This window comes from Plodia interpunctella, chromosome 17 (assembly GCF_027563975.2).
Source record: "Plodia interpunctella isolate USDA-ARS_2022_Savannah chromosome 17, ilPloInte3.2, whole genome shotgun sequence".
Classification (NCBI taxonomy): Eukaryota; Metazoa; Arthropoda; class Insecta; order Lepidoptera; family Pyralidae; genus Plodia; species Plodia interpunctella.
Genome location: NC_071310.1, coordinates 5210450 through 5227464, shown reverse-complemented (window position 1 = coordinate 5227464; position 17015 = coordinate 5210450). Strand labels below are relative to the sequence as shown.

Here is a 17015-nt window from a genome sequence, read left to right as displayed (position 1 = left end):
CATTGAGGCATTCAGAAACCATGTTTTGAAGATAGTGATTTCATCGAATGCAAATGAAAAGTGTGAATATTTTGAAAAGTAATACAACCTTATTTAATAGCCAATGATAGTTTTTTTAAATTTTATTATGGATAGGTTAGGTGTATAAATAACAATCTATGTATCTGATGATTGGTATTATTTTAATAGCAGCCAGAATTATCATCCTGATAAAATTGCAAACGTAGCGGAACAGCGTCATATTCAATGCAACCGCATTTTATTTTTATCCTCTTCAATGTCAATGACCAAATATTTATGCACTGTGTGCGAGTGAATCACTACAAGTTTATAAAAATCTTTTATTTTTTTACTATATTTGCAAGTTGTGTCTAAATGGCCAGGCGCCGCCGTAAATAGTAACAAGTACCGTAGTGTGGGATTTTTGTATTTGAATATGGAACACCAAAATAGCCGTCACTAGACAGACGCGGATCCATGTCGTGTGCACGATGGGCATATATGCAATCGTAAGCCTTTGTATAAAAAAAATCAACATTGAAAATAATTTCCACCAACCATTATTTTTTAAACTTATATAACAATTAGATCTCAATAACGTTATCAATAAAAATAACAAATATAGTTTTTTTGCCTCTATAGCACTGAAAATATGATCTGGTTTAGTTCTTCAAATAAACCAAAAGATGTCGACGGACATCAATGAAATTTTCAACGCTTTCAAAATCTTAAAATTCAATCAAGTCAGTAATACGGTAACTATATAAGACACAACCTTGTTTTACGTTTGGATTCGCGCCTGGCACTAGAAAGGGATGGAAATGGAAGTCTTCGAGTCTACAACCGGCTCCGAGCGGGCTTGCGCTTGCGTGACTTCGGCGACGACAACACTATCCCATATGCCATTCACACAACAAGAGACACGCACGGTCGCACGCCTCGTCTCGTATTCATTAATTATACATATTAGTAATAAAGTTACCGGCATTACGAGTTGTAAAATTGTTTTATTTAGTTTATTTGATTATTGAGTCAGTGTTAATTGAAATAATTAGTGTAATTATGAAGGTGAGTTTAAAAATATTTAGAAAGTAAATCGGTTTACGCAAATGTATCCCGTTTTGTGGGCTTGTAGGTTTAGTTGCATGGCCACTCGACTTATACATTTATGAGTTAGATTTATTATTGGTGAAATCATTTAATTTTATCGTATTTTATAGTGCAGCATACCGACATTCATGACTACCCACCCTCTCCTTTATGTAAACTTCTACCTGCTTAGATGAATTTACAAAAAGATTTTACCTATAAGCGGGTAATTCGGGTTAATTGTAATCCACACAGTTATCATATAAAATAAGTTTTATGGGGTGTTTTAAGTTATATTAATTTGTTTTTTGTAGCTTAGAAACTTACAAGATATTAACTAGGTATTTCATTAATATGAAAATCACGAATTTATATCAATTTATTAATAATTAAGAGTGTATTTTATTTTCCTCACGCTAGTTTAAAAACCAATTTAATCATTTTTTTCCAGTTGTAATAATCAAATACTGTTTAATTAAAACATAAATTATGTTTGATGATAATTGATGATAATTTATTATTCTACATGTATTGCCAAAAAAATATATGATTCCGGGTGTCAGCTAGTGAATAATAAAACAACGAAGGGTCACATCACAGCACAGGACATGATAAGCTATCAATGCTCGTAGTACCTAAGTGTCATAGATAACAATATGGCCACATACTGCAGCCTCTCACCCATCGATAGTAATTATATCAGCATATATAGTATAATGACATGTTTTCTATTTAAAAAACAAATGTTTTGTCTCATTTTAAAATTTTAGACACACACGTACTCGTACAGAGTGAATGAAACAAAGATAAAAATAACTATGCTAATAATGTTTTTTGAAATGTTAAGTTTAAGAGCATCGTTCATTCGTCGCTGTTCCTAAAATAAAATACTTTGTATGTTATAGAAAATAGATGTATCGAAATAGAACGTAAATCTGAAGCAATCTGTAATTGTAAAATGAAGACAAAATTGGTCTGTAAAGTGCTACAAAGAGTACCACGGTCATATCGCAAATATTTTATCTGCGCGTCAGTCATAACTATGAGAGAAATTTTTAACGTACCCGTCACTGATTTATTTATTCAGTAGGTTAACTGACAATTAAAAACTAAGTAATATCAATATGTGCCCCATATCGAATAATCATAAAATCTCTGGTTGACTGCTAAATAAAATAAATTAAAATTGAACAGTATTTAGCAGTCGAGATATAGAAATTAGTATTGCCGCTCGATAGCTTAAATAGACTATCGATAGTCTAAAATAATCAACTAATACTATCGATAGCCCCTTCGATATTCTTCGATGGTTTTCAAGGTTAACTATCGATATTGACACTATCGATTTTTCGACAACAAATTTCCTAAATTATCAACTGCATAACCTTCCTCTAGCCAGACTTTGTATTGAACCTGTCGCGCGTCGTATTTAGAAAACATTCTGGGTGGGCTCGGTCCGCTTGTGGTGAATACATTAAATGTAACTGAACATTAGAATGGACCAGTTCCATATTGAATCGAAATAAAGACATAAATGTTGTAATCGTTGATATGAAGTACATTAATTAGCGATCGGAGACAGAAAGGTTGTGGTTGTTATAAACAAAACATTAGATTATAAGAATTCAAGTTCAATAACCTTTTATATGCTTGTTTTTTTTTCACGGTTAATGTTGCCGTCACGATTTCGCCAAAAAACCAGGGAGGAAAATTGTGTAAGTTTCACACAAATTCTGTCTGTGTAATGAACAAACAATAATCAAGGGATAATATTTTGGTAGCCTGCAGTCTATAGGATTGCCGTACAACTATCATTATGGTTATGATATACAATGAATAGTTACTTAGCCATGAAACAGAATAGGAGACTAGCCGATGTTATTTGAAGGAACTTGTTTTATAAAGAAAAACACCTGAGTAATACTAATACGTAATAATAAATTTTCTATATACGTGCGAATAATTATTATTATCACATAATATTTAGTTCAAAAATATTGCTTTGCAAAAGGCCCACATAGTCAATAAACCATATTGCTTATAGATTGGGAGGGATTTGAGTATGCAAAATGTGAAGACTGAAGACCGCATACTGTAGATTTGAACTCAAAAGAGCGTAAAAATAAATCTACTATTTATTAAGTATTTTTATTTTGGTTAATTGTATCTTTAACTTCAAGAAACAATTGGAATTTGTTAAAAAAAAGTCAAAAATAGATTGAAAGCCGTCCATTTACTTGAACATTCAAAGGGATAAACAAAAAAGGGACCAACAAAGCTGCCAGCAACATCCTAACATAGATTTATAAATCTACAAACTTTTCTGTGTTCAAAATTATCTACAGTATGCGGTCCTCATATTTTGCATAGTCAACTTCCTTTGAGCCTGCTCTTAATAGAGCAGGTAATATGAGAATGATGATTACAGCGAATTCAATGGTCATCAAATGTTGATAAACTTCATAGAATCATAGAATCGGGAAATAAAATGACGCATAGCAGTAACTATCGCAAACAAACAACAAGACGCATATTTTCATTAATTTACTTACTTCCAGATTAGACTTTAGATTGTGATAAACTACTTCGTTTTTTTGTTTTATTTTTGTGATTAGTCTTGATAAACATATAAATAAAAAAATAACGTCTAAAACAGGTTTCTTAAAAAAAAAACTTTTTAAGAAACCAGTTTCCAAACACCAGTTTCCTTAACGGCCGAAAAGATTATCTACAACAGAACTTCTTTCAAATGATTTCTTCAAAAGAAGATATTTAAATATACAATATTTACCATCAATCTAATTTACATAAACACAACATATTTGTAACGCAGTTTCTGATAATAATATTGGACTTATCGGTTTCATTTACAAATAAAATAAATCAATGACGTCACCGAGTAGTATTTAGTGCTCGGAACATACATATGAAGATTTAGTAATGGCTCGTAATCTCGGATAGTGTAAGTAATTGCGTACATTCACTTGTTTACATCATACATCATCAGGTCATTAAAATGTCAATTTGTGCCCTGACTTTGACCTACGCCGTGCTAACGAAGTTACCCTCTTTACATACATTACAGGTCCTGATTCACTGATTGTGCCCTGACCTAATTTTCTAATAGATTGTTTAGCCGATATCAATTCATATCATTAGATCGAAAAATAGTATTATAAAGTGTATCGTGGCGTTAATAATAAGGACTAGACATATATTTAGTACAACATATAATTAGTAATTAGACAGGTAATTAGCTAATTACCCTCTTTACCTATCAATATCTAATAACAATATTGTCTTCTTTGATTTTGATGTTCGGCAATACTTCACGTGATACCTAATGGAAAAAAAATCCTAGAAATTTGAGATTTTTATTTTATTAAGTTGCACGGAAGTGGGTTCTAACAAAAAACAAAAAAGATTTGCCAACAAAATAATATCGCAGTTTTGAACAATAATTACCTAACCACTATCTATCACATTCACGTTGCACACGTTTCTGCTCGTTAATAAATTGTGATTACAATATATAATTGAGAGTTCATTAAACGCATGCACATTCGATGACCTGCACTACTTAAACCAATCCAATAACGACCCTAGCGATAGAGAAATTCAATGTCAAATAACAGAAAATGTTGAGATAAAAAGACTAAAAAAAGGCTGGTTCTGTTTTCACTACAATTTTCTTATCACTGCGAGATTTGGATAGATTTTCTTGGAGAATGTTCTTAAAGTTATATAAATATTTATAATTAAAGTTTTTAAATGTTCGTTAATGAAATTGCTACAAAAGAAAATAATTTGTTTTTCAGGAGATAATCTTTATATTGGTGATATGCTGCGGCGTAGCATTTTCTGCAATGCCTTGCTGTCTAGACGGCTCTTTAATTTATACGGGGGGATTTTGTGGGGAGGACAAGATTAATAAGGTAGCCCTAAACTGCAATGACGGAAGATTGGTTTTAAATGACATAGTGTTAAATGGTGATAAGGTCTCCACAATGGACACACCAGGCTATGTGTTCGTAGAAGACACATCGCAGTAAGTTTTGTAAATTTTCATGTTATTTAGTAATTCATATCCAACTATCATGTTCTTGTTAGCTTCAATATCTATGAAATATTCAGTATTTTTATATAACGAAAGTTTTGCATTTTCATTTTAAAAAGTTTGTTTCTTGATTTATTGTAGGATTCTGCATCATTAACTGAAATTATTTCAATAACGAATGGAAAACATTTCGATTAAAATTATTTGCTTTCCCTCTTTGAATATACTATTGGTGATCAGACTAATGGTGTCAGATTTTAAATTAGACATACAATTCTTTTTCAGGTACTGCATCGGAAATATGGTCAAGAGTTCAAACAGAACCCCTGCGGAGTTAACACGCGTCGCTCTAGTTTGCTTTGAGCAGGTCTCGCAGAGCGACTCAGATTTAGAGACGAGTGGCATCCTTACAATCATATCCGTTTTCTTTTTGCTGGCAACTGTTGTAGTGTATGGCTATATACCTGAGTTGAGGTGAGTAATATTTATATCATTCACGTAAAAGATAATACTTTTTTAAATAGACATACTCATTAAGTATATAAAGATTAGCATATACTTATTTTTTTTCTACAAATTAGCAAAACAAATGAATTTACTTTGTATAAATTAATCATAGTTACACAGAGACTAGGTATATATTAAGAAAAAGATATTATCTATACTATTTAAAATACCTCTTTATAATAAAGAGGTAAGCGATTGTGAGTATGTATGTTTGAGGCGGGTAATATACGAAACTACCGAACCGATTTTAAAAAATATTTCACCATTAGAAAGTTCCAAGAAGGCAATATTTTATCTCAAAATTCCAACGGGAGCGAAGCCCCGGGCAACATCTAGTGATTATATAAATGTAATGATTTTTTTTTTTAATTTCAGAGACTTGCAGGGGCTGTGCTACATGTGCATGTGCATCAGCATGGCGTTCGGTTTCCTGTGTCTGGGGTCGCTGCAACTGACTCGGTGGATTACTGGCGCGTTATGCACCACGACTGGTTGGTTCATTTTTTTCCATTCGAAACGATATTTATTACTTTGTTTATGTTTAAGTCTATGAAAAATCAGAACTGCTGTTATTGATTAAGCTTTTATTTGTTTCAATTAAGTAGAAAATATACAATTAAGAATTGTGATAAATGGATCCAACAGGGACAAAGTCGTCGCCGTCTGACCGGTACGAATAAGACTAGATTATCTATCTATATACAAATAAAACTGTAAGTGGGTCTGTATAACAGATATCAAAGAAATAAATCTAGTCTCGAATGTTTGTTCGTGCATCACGCAAAAACTACTGGATGGAATTTGATGTGGTTGTGATATACAACTATAGCGAATACCGGATAGTCTTAAAATCTGATAGGTATAGGTTTCATCGCGACTCATTTGACACAGGAAACGTTTGGGTAGAATAATAAATAACATTGTATTGTTTTTAATGTGAGTTTTTAATTTTAGGATTTTTCATATACACATGGATGATGGCTACTTTCTTCTGGATGAACGTGATATGCATCAATGTATACCGAACAGTGCAGTAAGTTCAATTTCGAACATATATATATATTATTCTAAAAACTTTATAATTATAGGGTCTCTTGTAGCTATAAAAAAATTAGTAAATTAATGGGATCAAAACATCTAAATTATACACCTAAACCTTCCTCAGGAATCCACACTATCTATTGGTGAAGACCGCATGAAAATCCGTGCAGTATGCAGTTTTTGAGTTTATCGCGAATATATATATATATATATATATGTATATATATATATATATATATATATATATATACATATACATATATATATATATATATATATATATATATATATATATATATATATATATATATATATAAAAATATAACATACATGTAAAGTACATTTCAATATTAGATAGGTATTAAAAGGAGACAAAATATAACTAAAATATAGACTTAACATGTGAATGACCTTTTAAAATGTTTCAGTGATGCTGCCCACTTGCGAAACACAGAAAAGAAGCAATACTTCTTTTACAGCTGCTATGCTTGGGGAGGCACACTTTTGTTCCTCACCATCAGTCTTATCACCAACTTTGTGGAGGGCAACCATCTCAAGCCTGACTTCGGGAAAGGCAGCTGTTGGTTCTCTGGTAAGTTATCTGATGATACTTGATGCAGGCTAACTAACTAATTCTAAAGCTACTTTCACATTACTGAAAAGTATAAAAACAGATTTTTAATAGTAAAGACTGTACATATCGTTTCTTTTTTTGAAATAGAAAAAGTATAATAGTTTAAGTATAGCCACGATTTTGATCAGTAAGGTAGAACAACAACACAGACCAAAATCTATATACCTAATTTTTCAGGACGAACAGAGACGTGGCTATTCTTCTACGGACCAATAGCAATTCTCATAGCTGCAAATGTGGGTCTATTTATCATGTCTTCCCGCAGTCTGTGGGCGACCACGCGGAAATATGAGGCGAACAAACTTAACATAATCAAGTACAAGTAAGTGATCGCCAATATAATCTGATCATAATGTAATAGCGTTTACAAAAATATTTATGTTTATAAAATAAATATTATTAAGCATTATTATATCAAGTTACTATAATTTCATAACGTTATTTGATACTATTTCAGGCGATTGACATGTGTTTTATCATACCTACGTTCAGATAGCTTTATAGAATAATAATGGTTGCAGCTACGCCCCCGGATGAGACCTTCATCATCATGCACACATACCAGTTGATTTAGGAAACATTTTGTTTTACTTTACAGGTTCCTCCTATCCCTTAAACTGTTCCTTGTGATGGGCATTTCTTGGATATTCGAAATTGCTAGTTTTGCTCATGGAGAAAAACACATAGTTTGGTAAGAATTCATGCTAAACCATGATTTATTTCTAAAAAGATGGTCTGAACAATTTGAATTATAAAAAAATTGTTACTGCAATGATTGTAGAATTGTAAAATAATAAAAATATTTTATTTTCAGGAAAATCATGGACACTTTTAACTGCCTGCAAGGATTCGTCATTTTCGTCCTATTGGTTCTTTTGAGAAGGCGTGCCATGAGAGGCTTAGCTGGCGAGCATTGTTGCTTGCCAGTCACGAGCAAATTGGCAGATATGCTGAGCCCCCATGACGACTCTGATGATCAGCTCATCCTGGCCGATGAGACCGTTGAAGTAAGGCTCAATTAAAAGTAACTGTCACAAAAAGTTAAGTGTAGTGCAAGATGCGCTAACGAGTGTAAAAGACAATGTGTGTTTATTTATAGTCATTATGATAAAATTAATTATCGAGAATTTTGTTATATACCAAAAATATCAATAGGAATCTCTAAAATGAATGGAGCAGGGTATAAATATTTGATAGCAATATTGTTAGACTAAATGTTTCGAAAATATTTTAATTTTTCTAATGCCATGTGTAAGACACGTTGCACTTTGTGTAATATTTCTAGGTAAAAATGTGCCATAATAATGTAATCTATTTTTATTTCAAATTAATTTTGAATTATTTGAATCCTTCATTATTTTTATAAATATCATTTTTAAGCATTGTAAATTATATTTTTCTTTGTTGAAAAGTTAATTGTAAGTGATGATATTATAATTAAAATAACTGTCAGAAAAGTTGTTTAGCCTAATAAAACTACTCTACGAGTATGTGCTTTCAATAATGTGAATCTTATGCAAGTCAACTTTCTTCTTTATTATAAAAAATAAAGGCCACGTCGTTTTGCATTCCAGTCCAGTATATGTATATTTACTATTATGTAAATACCGTACTATTTCATGTAAGTTAATTTGTAAATGATTGTGTTCCTAAGCATGCAATAATTAAATATTATGAAAATGAATTAGTAATAATTTTATTTTAACTTTACAACCGTTTTATGCGCGAGGTGGATAACAGCAGCTAACTTAGTACCATCGTTTTCTATCACTTGTCGTTGGGTGTAGCACAGTACATGATTAGGTACTTTTCCTTTGTGAAATGAAATTTTTGATTTTTTAATTACTGACCCAGTTCGATTCATTTTAATGTAGACTGAGAAAGCTATAAAATACCGTGATATCTTCTATTTGGTTTAGCTATAGAAGAAGTGCATATTAGAAATAAGCGGCCCTGCTATACTCGGGTACACCCAAACCTTCCTCAGGACATCACTGAAAACCTTATAAAAATCCGTCAGTAGTTTTTGAGTTTATCACGTTCACACAGACAGTCGCGCCAGGAATAGAGGTTGGGTTCCAGTTACGGACCCAGTACCGGATCTGGAACCGAAAGTAATCTCAACTAATGAAGTCAGATTGCATTAATCTTGTTTTTTTTGTCCAAGCTTATTTTGTGTAATCTGTAATCCTTTCCGAAGATTACAAAATGGAACCGCAATCCTTTATTGATAATCCAACAAATTTTTGCCCATCTCTACATGAGAAGAAACGAACAGTAACCAAACCTGCCACTTTGTATAAAGTGGCAGGTTTGGTTACTGTGATTAGCTGATTAGCCGGATAGGTCCGGAAACACCCGGGAAGTTCTATTCTATGCAAATCTTACATTTCATTAATAAACTAGTCCGTCGTCTATAATTGGTTTTTGATATATTATCTACCCTCGTTAACTACCTTCTTATTCATAAAAAGTTTGATATATTTGGTCTTGCACTTTACAAAAAATAAGTTATATACATTTAAATATTTATGAATAAAACCTTATAATATTTACATAACATTGTTTTCTTTTTTTTTTCGTTTTTCTCGGTTGGCTCTTTGGTCTATGGTTAAAAAATATTGTCTCTGGCAAACTATCAATGCTTTGAACGATGTGACAGTGACAGAGTTTTACGTACTGTCAATCAGTCAGGGAATCAAGTGCAGATAGGTTGAATCGAATTTTTTGTTATTTTAATATTTCTTATTAGGTAGGTACTTATTTAAAAGTTTGTTTAAATTGAAAACACATGGGAAGTGTAATTGTATAACAACTTAAATACTGCATTGTTTATTTAGTAAGAAAATGTATATCAGTACATCAGGGTTGTGTACAGTTATTTCTACAAAGAATGTGTCTTGAGGATATCGCAAGCACCGGTCAAAGATAGTTGCGTATTAATGAAAAGTTTATAAGTTCCCAGATATGTATCCCCTAGCATTCCTAATATTAACTTTGGCGAATGTGAACGCGGAGGTTAACACCAAAAACAGTGATACAGATGTGAACGATCTAGCGGCGCGGCAAAACGCTTTGAAAATAAATAAATGCTGTGAAGAAAATGAGATTATGGTGGACACATCGTGCAGATTGTATTCCAGATACAATCAGAGTAAGTGAATCCACTTAACTTCACCTAGATTATTTAATTAACACTGACAACTTATGCTAGATGTGTAATGGCTTAGATACCATGTAGTTTTGACATAAGTTGTGTTTTGATTACAGATAGGTACAGTATCACATCTTTATTTCTTATTTTACTAAGTAAACAGAACCAATAATGCTAAACTCATAAGCGAAGCACTTTTACCAGAGGCAGAATTATTTGTACAATTGAGATAAAATATTGAGATTGTTCTGGTTTATTTTTTCCTGTTGCTTAATTGTTCATTAGTTCATACTCAATTAAAAAATAGATTGCAATCTATGAAATACATTTTTTTTGGAATTTGATATTCTAATATTCTTTCCATATACAGGCATGAACACATTTTATGATTTTAATTTAGAACCATTCTCATATAAATTACAAAAGCCGTAATAAACCTGTAAAAGCAACATTTAGCAAAAAGCCTATGACAATGACTAGCATGTAGAAGAAACCATAAAATGAAAAATGAGTCAGTGATGATTCATACTAAAAAGTTGCAGTTTCTTTTGTGATATAAAATGCTGAATAGAAATTCATTAGTTTAAAAAATCCTTGTGGCCTTTTTACTTTCTTTGGTGTAGAAATGATAATCTAAAATAAGTAGTCACTGAACAATTGTTATATTTATTTTTTAGGTGGATGGGTACCAAACTTTAGAACTGAAGATGGCAAATCTGTAGACATGAAGTTATATCTTTATGCAAAAGGAATTTCTCCCAAGACTGAACATAATGAAGACATTACATATTATGACTATGTGATTGGGTATCCTGATTGTGAAAGAACAGAAATTAGACCAATATTTTATTTGGGAAAATCTGAAGATGAGTGAGTTTATTCTTTTTTACAAGAACTTTTGTATTTATTATTTTTCAAACCAGAATTTACTTTTTCCTACTCTAAAATTAGTTAGCACACCCACATCATAATTATTTTATATCTCGCTAACAATTATAAAATTATAATTGCTCAATTTCAGGCTGAACTTACTGACAGATGGACGATTACGTCATTTGATTCATCATGAACATAGCACTGAGAGCATCAAAGAAGATCCATTTGTGTCTAAAAGCACATTTAGTATACATGACACAATTGTGATACCAGATGTCAAAGAACCTGCGTCTTACATTCACAAGCAAAATAAATTCTGTATGGACAAGGTAAACTTACTAATATCTATAAAAAATCAATTTTACATTCTCATTTACCAAAGTATACTAATAACTATATCAATCATACCACAAAGGAAAACTTTCATTATTTTGTTTCATTTCAGATATACATGGAAGCGACAAACATGACTGGTGAATATGCTTTGGTATGCATACCTGAAGTTAAAATAAACTGGAAAGATACAGACTTCCTTATGAAAAAGGTCATTAACCCCCTATTTCATGCATTAGCAATGGTGTTGTTCCTTCTGGTGGCAATAATATACTTTGTATTGCCAACTTTGAGGGATTTAGCTGGGAATATTATCACGACAATAAATGTGTGTCTCATAGTCAGCCAGGCCGCTGACCTTGTGAGGATATTCACTGAGTTCAGTAACCATGTCAGTTTCATGATAACTGGTGAGTATTATTTTTTAGATGGTTAACATTTTCATACTAATGAGTAGAGTCAAACATGACGAAATTACCTGACATAGTTGTTTAAGTGTGCGTATGTATTTGATATTGACTCAGTACTTAATATTTTGAAACTATTTAATTGGTTATTTAATCTTCCATTTCAGATATCATCCTTTATATCAGTCTACTGGGTGCATTCTTCTGGTTGAATAGCTTTGGATTCTACGTGTGGAAGACTTTCAAGTAAGCCTTTTCACATTTCAAATAAGCTGTTGCCAAAGAATTTGTTCCCCTTGTAGTAGGCAAAACAAATCTAATATTTAAAACAATTTTCTTACACTGTCTTTGTAATTTTTAAAGTTAATCTTGTTGATTGTAAGTTTATGATAATCTCAATATCTTTTTTTTAGGTCAAGAAATGTGTTTCTGAGAGTGACAGATGTTCGTAAATACTGCTACTATTCAAGCGTAGTGTGGTCGAGTGTCGTAATGATGGCGGCGTTAGCGATCTGCGCTCACTTCTTGCTGGACACAGGAACTAATCCGAACAGAAAAATGCGCACGCAATTCTCATCATCCATTTTAGTTGATGATATTGAACAAGAGACCATAGGTATTGTTTTCTTGTCTTTTTATAGTTTGTTTCGCAGAGAAAATTCATAAAAAAAATTAAAAACATATTTTTCATTATATTTCAGGTTGGCTTGGAATCGCGATATTTTTCACACCAGTGGCATTCACTATATTTTTCAATATATTCTTTTACATAACAACTCTCAAAGTTATAAAAAGTATAAATATATATGGAAGAATACACCATAAACTCAAAGGATGGTAAAGAAACTTTTCACTTGATATTGAGTTTGAACACATTAAACTAAGAAACCATTAAAATATAGACATACCCACATATTTTTGTTGATTTACTTTTTAGATATTCCAATTAATGATGTTTTTTGTCAATTTCAGCTTTGATTTATTCCTGCAATTGTTTCTCATAATGACCACTGCTTGGCTGTTTCTACTATTATCGTGGCTAAACTTTGATGGACTTATATACGCGCACATTGTAGTCAACGCTCTACAAGGCATACTCGTCTTTTATGTGTGTGTGGTGCGACAGGCACATGTCATATTCCTTCTAAGGAAGAGCTGTTGCTATGCGGAGCCTGTACCCACAGGGGAGTGGGGGGATGAAATGACTCAGTACATGTGAAGAGGTATATCCAAAGTTAGATTTTAAGTTTTGATATCTCAACACTGCATAAAAGACAACAATTTATATGACGAATTTGTGAATGAAGTTTAATATTTAAGTAGAAAACAAGCAAAATGCAAAAATGCACTTAAGTCTGACAAAAATATGGGGCATATTGCACAACTACATTATAGGTATTTAATATTTTACTAACCTAACAACTTGACAATAGAATAATTGGACAGGATAAAACTGTGATGTTAAATAAGGCCCTGTCATAAGAATAAATGGGTGTCTCAACAAATTAGAATAGAAAATCATAGAGTAAAACGACTTCAGTTTCATATAGCTATTATTAAAAAATACATGTTGACCACATCAAATAGATGTATGTTTTGTGCACTATGAAATAAATGTTTCCAGTGGAAATACTAATACAACCTCATTTAAGAATATACTACATACATTATGTTATTTTATGAGATTTTATTATAAATACATATACATCCAAATAAATGTCACTATTTAAATAATTTAGATTAATCTCAAAATGTCCAAAAGCAACAGTTACATTTTATATCGGTCAGAGAAATATGTTGAATTTAACTTTAATATATAGAATGGATGAGTCTTAACCGAGGACTAAAAATATTCAATAAAACTAATCGCGACGAACTAAATTCGCGATGTAACTGCTCACTAAAGATACTTAACTATTTTTAAGTGAATTTTTGTTTCGATGTGCCTATTACCAATTTAATTGGAGATTAATAATAACATTAATGATAAATATATGGCATGAATTTGGATGACAAATAAATATTGCTAATAAATGTAGCAAATTATGATCTGCATTCATGATCTGTTTTAAATATAACTATTGTGAGGAGAAATAATTTTCATTAAATTTAAATTAAAGTATTCTATAACGATAAAAAATAAATATTTGTTAAAAGACTTGGCATGGCAGCTAATGAGAATAGGTTCTATATCATTGTATTTCACGTCACTTTCTATATTAGGGTTGTAATATTTAAAATATAATAAGGGTTTTTAACTTTAGCACAATAGATAGATTTAGCAACATTTTAAACCTAAGATAAAATAAAAATTATGTACAAATATATAAAATGCCTTACCATATTATAGCTCATATGCATATACAAGAATTTTATTGTATTTCTAAGTTTTATAAGACTGTATGTAGCATTAAAGTTTCTCGCCTTCAATCCGTCCTTTTCTGTATAGCAAAATGATGGATAACTAACTTTTTATTACATCAATGTATTATAAGCTCTCTTATGAAACACAAACATTTTTATGTTAAAATAATCAAGCATTTAATTGGTATTAATGTTTCTAATTCTGCCTTTATTTTTTTAATAAACATTTAAAGATCATTTTATTGTATTAATTTACTTTAAATTTTATATAATGATTTATACAAAAAATAACACAAAGCTTGTGATTTTTTAAAGTGATAGGCTACCAGCGTGCAGTCGCGAGTTTCACACGCGCCAGTTGACGAATAACCCGTTTTTGTCACGGGCAACAGCTAGTCTAAATTATAATGTATATTACAAGAGCGAAAGTCTGTCTGCACGCTTACAATGTTAAACGGCTGTGCCGATCTTGATTAAATTTGGAAAATAATAACGACCTAAGGGCAAACATAGGCTACTGTTACGGGCAACAGCTAATAATATATCAAATGAGGTAGGTGGATGGATGGATATGATGATCATTATGTTGATGATGAATTATTGTCTCAAGTTAATAAATATACAAATGGTGTGTATTTGTGTATGACATTTTTATCTCATTTGACCACGCGAAGCTATAATTTATTCTACAGGGTTGCAAAATACTTATGCATACAAAGTGGTAAGATATGATACCTTGAGTATATCCTTTACACGAAGACTTCCATAAAAAGGGTGCTTTTTGTATTCTTGATTACTTTGAGTTGATTACTTTTAGTAGTGTTAACATTAACTTGAAACTTGAAAGATCTTACCATTTCATATGTATATAGGTATTTAGTAACACTGACCTGAGTGAAGAGCTGTCCCTCGGGTCGGCGCGCGAGCGCTGCCAGCCGGCTGCGCACCACGAGGTGGCAGTCGTCCAGCACGGTGTTGAAGAAGCGCCGCGTCGGCAGCAGCGCCTCCAGGTCTATCATCAGCTCCAGGAAACGCTCGCAGTATCTGGAAAGGTTGACTGTGTGAGACAATATTCTTATAGCACAAAGCCATAATTTTAGCACGAATCGCGCTGTGTTTTCGTGGCTAATAAAAAGATACCCATCCATATACGCGTTTCGCGAATGTGAAAAAAGAAACATGAGATGAAGAACTGTGACATGAAAGTAACAGATTCTAATGAAAGTATATGTTTGTTCGAGTGTTATTTCATTTCAATACACGACAAGTGCATACGAGAATGATAAAAAAATATAAATAAAATACAATTTATTACCTATTAAAATAATGTGTCCATCAAAAAGTCACATTTGCAGTATTTAATATATAAAAAAAAGATTTTTGTTCGACTTCAATCACATACTTTCAGAGCATGCAATATGTTACATTGGAAGTGTTGTGTTAAAAAAATATTGATCCTAACTATCTAAGAATGAATTTTAAGCATAGAATAATATGAAAGCAGCTGACCTGACAGCATTAGCATCGACATCCCCAGTCTCCGGTATGGTTTCCAGGATCCTCATGAACTTTATCATGAGCTGCTGCAAGTACCTCCTTTCCCAGTTCAACTTATCCAGCAGTTCTGGTTTGTCCTTCTTTTGTATCGCCCGCCAATACTTCTTCCACTTTGGCACCGCTTTGAATTCTTGGTTTCTCCTGCCTATAAAACAAAGTTATTACTTTCATTGAATCATATTTATTTGAAAACTTTTTGTAGACTGCAAATATGAATCTCATTCAAACTGCACACTAGTTATACATTTATTTTATTTATTGTAACGAAAACTAAAAAAGTCGTACTACTAATCATGCTACACTATTGACTGATTTTATTAGAAAATAATATAGTAGTATAATTTTATTTACTAAGAAAAATCGGTGGCCATAAAAATCTTTGTTATGACTAAATTTATATGTATGTAGGTATGACGGAAAAGTATAATACTATCTATCAATTATTTAGTGCAGCATAATCTCTCGTGTGTGATGATGTCGCTAGTGTGTTGATTGGCCATGTCTAACATTAACGATAATTAACAAATTATTTAAAAAAATCAATGCATATGTACTTCAAGCTGAAGTTTTGTCTCGTTCAAAGTTGGTTGTAAAGTCGGATAGTGACAAAACAATAAAACTTTTTTTATGAATAAGAGTGTTAAACGGTACCTTGTTGCAAACTGATCCACATGCTGAGCGACACGAGCCGCTTGACGCGGTCCCTGCAGAGCTGCACCTCCATGCTGCCGAAGCAGTGGTTGAGGAACAGCAGCAGCCCCGTCTGCTCGCGCATGTTGCGGCTGCTGACGTCGTCCGCCACGCTCGCCCGGAGCACCTGCTCGAAGAACGCTGGGAAGTGCTCTGGTTTCTTCAGGAAAGCCTGGAATGCCATTCGAGTAGATTATTTGTCTTTTAACTAAAATGTAATCTGTTATAAAGTGAGAGGACAGATTTTAATGATAAACACAGATAATTTATCCCCATACTTGATTGGGCCTGGCTAACGTTGCTGTT

The 17015-nt window shown here is 32.2% G+C and overlaps 3 protein-coding genes across 5 annotated transcripts in view; 2 read left to right on the top strand and 1 right to left on the bottom strand.

Annotated features, from left to right (window-relative positions):
* LOC128677169 (uncharacterized protein) overlaps window positions 1-17015 on the bottom strand; it is a 41847-nt gene that overhangs the window by 22250 nt on the left and 2582 nt on the right. For all 3 annotated transcript variants that reach the window (XM_053757834.1, XM_053757835.1, XM_053757836.1), the window contains 3 exons: window positions 16671-16881; window positions 15972-16164; window positions 15353-15506 (listed from right to left, as the gene is read on the bottom strand). In XM_053757834.1, the coding sequence (XP_053613809.1) occupies window positions 15353-15506; window positions 15972-16164; window positions 16671-16881 (558 nt within the window). The remainder of the gene's footprint in view (window positions 1-15352; window positions 15507-15971; window positions 16165-16670; window positions 16882-17015) is intronic.
* Window positions 834-9012, top strand: LOC128677174 (G-protein coupled receptor Mth-like). Its single transcript, XM_053757844.2, has 9 exons — window positions 834-1068; window positions 4908-5137; window positions 5432-5620; window positions 6029-6144; window positions 6608-6686; window positions 7123-7286; window positions 7506-7650; window positions 7927-8019; window positions 8143-9012. Exons 1-9 carry the CDS (start codon window positions 1063-1065, stop codon window positions 8348-8350), a joined length of 1230 nt encoding a protein of 409 aa, XP_053613819.1. The 5' UTR covers window positions 834-1062; the 3' UTR covers window positions 8351-9012.
* Window positions 9987-14699, top strand: mthl5 (methuselah-like 5). The gene is made up of 8 exons (XM_053757843.2): window positions 9987-10482; window positions 11160-11352; window positions 11504-11687; window positions 11804-12101; window positions 12266-12344; window positions 12512-12714; window positions 12800-12935; window positions 13071-14699. The coding sequence occupies exons 1-8, from the start codon at window positions 10296-10298 to the stop codon at window positions 13315-13317; spliced, it is 1527 nt and encodes a 508-aa protein (XP_053613818.1). The 5' UTR covers window positions 9987-10295; the 3' UTR covers window positions 13318-14699.

What these genes read in the sequence shown, in the direction of transcription:
- LOC128677174 (XM_053757844.2), top strand. An exon ending in GGCTATATACCTGAGTTGAG is followed by an intron (nt 5,621 to 6,028) that starts GTGAGTAATATT and finishes TTTTAATTTCAG; the next exon opens with AGACTTGCAGGGGCTGTGCT. An exon ending in AATGTATACCGAACAGTGCA is followed by an intron (nt 6,687 to 7,122) that starts GTAAGTTCAATT and finishes AAAATGTTTCAG; the next exon opens with TGATGCTGCCCACTTGCGAA.
- mthl5 (XM_053757843.2), top strand. Translation starts at nt 10,296, where the DNA reads ATGTATCCCCTAGCATTCCTAATATTAACTTTGGCGAATGTGAACGCG. An exon ending in TGTCAGTTTCATGATAACTG is followed by an intron (nt 12,102 to 12,265) that starts GTGAGTATTATT and finishes CTTCCATTTCAG; the next exon opens with ATATCATCCTTTATATCAGT. An exon ending in TACGTGTGGAAGACTTTCAA is followed by an intron (nt 12,345 to 12,511) that starts GTAAGCCTTTTC and finishes TCTTTTTTTTAG; the next exon opens with GTCAAGAAATGTGTTTCTGA.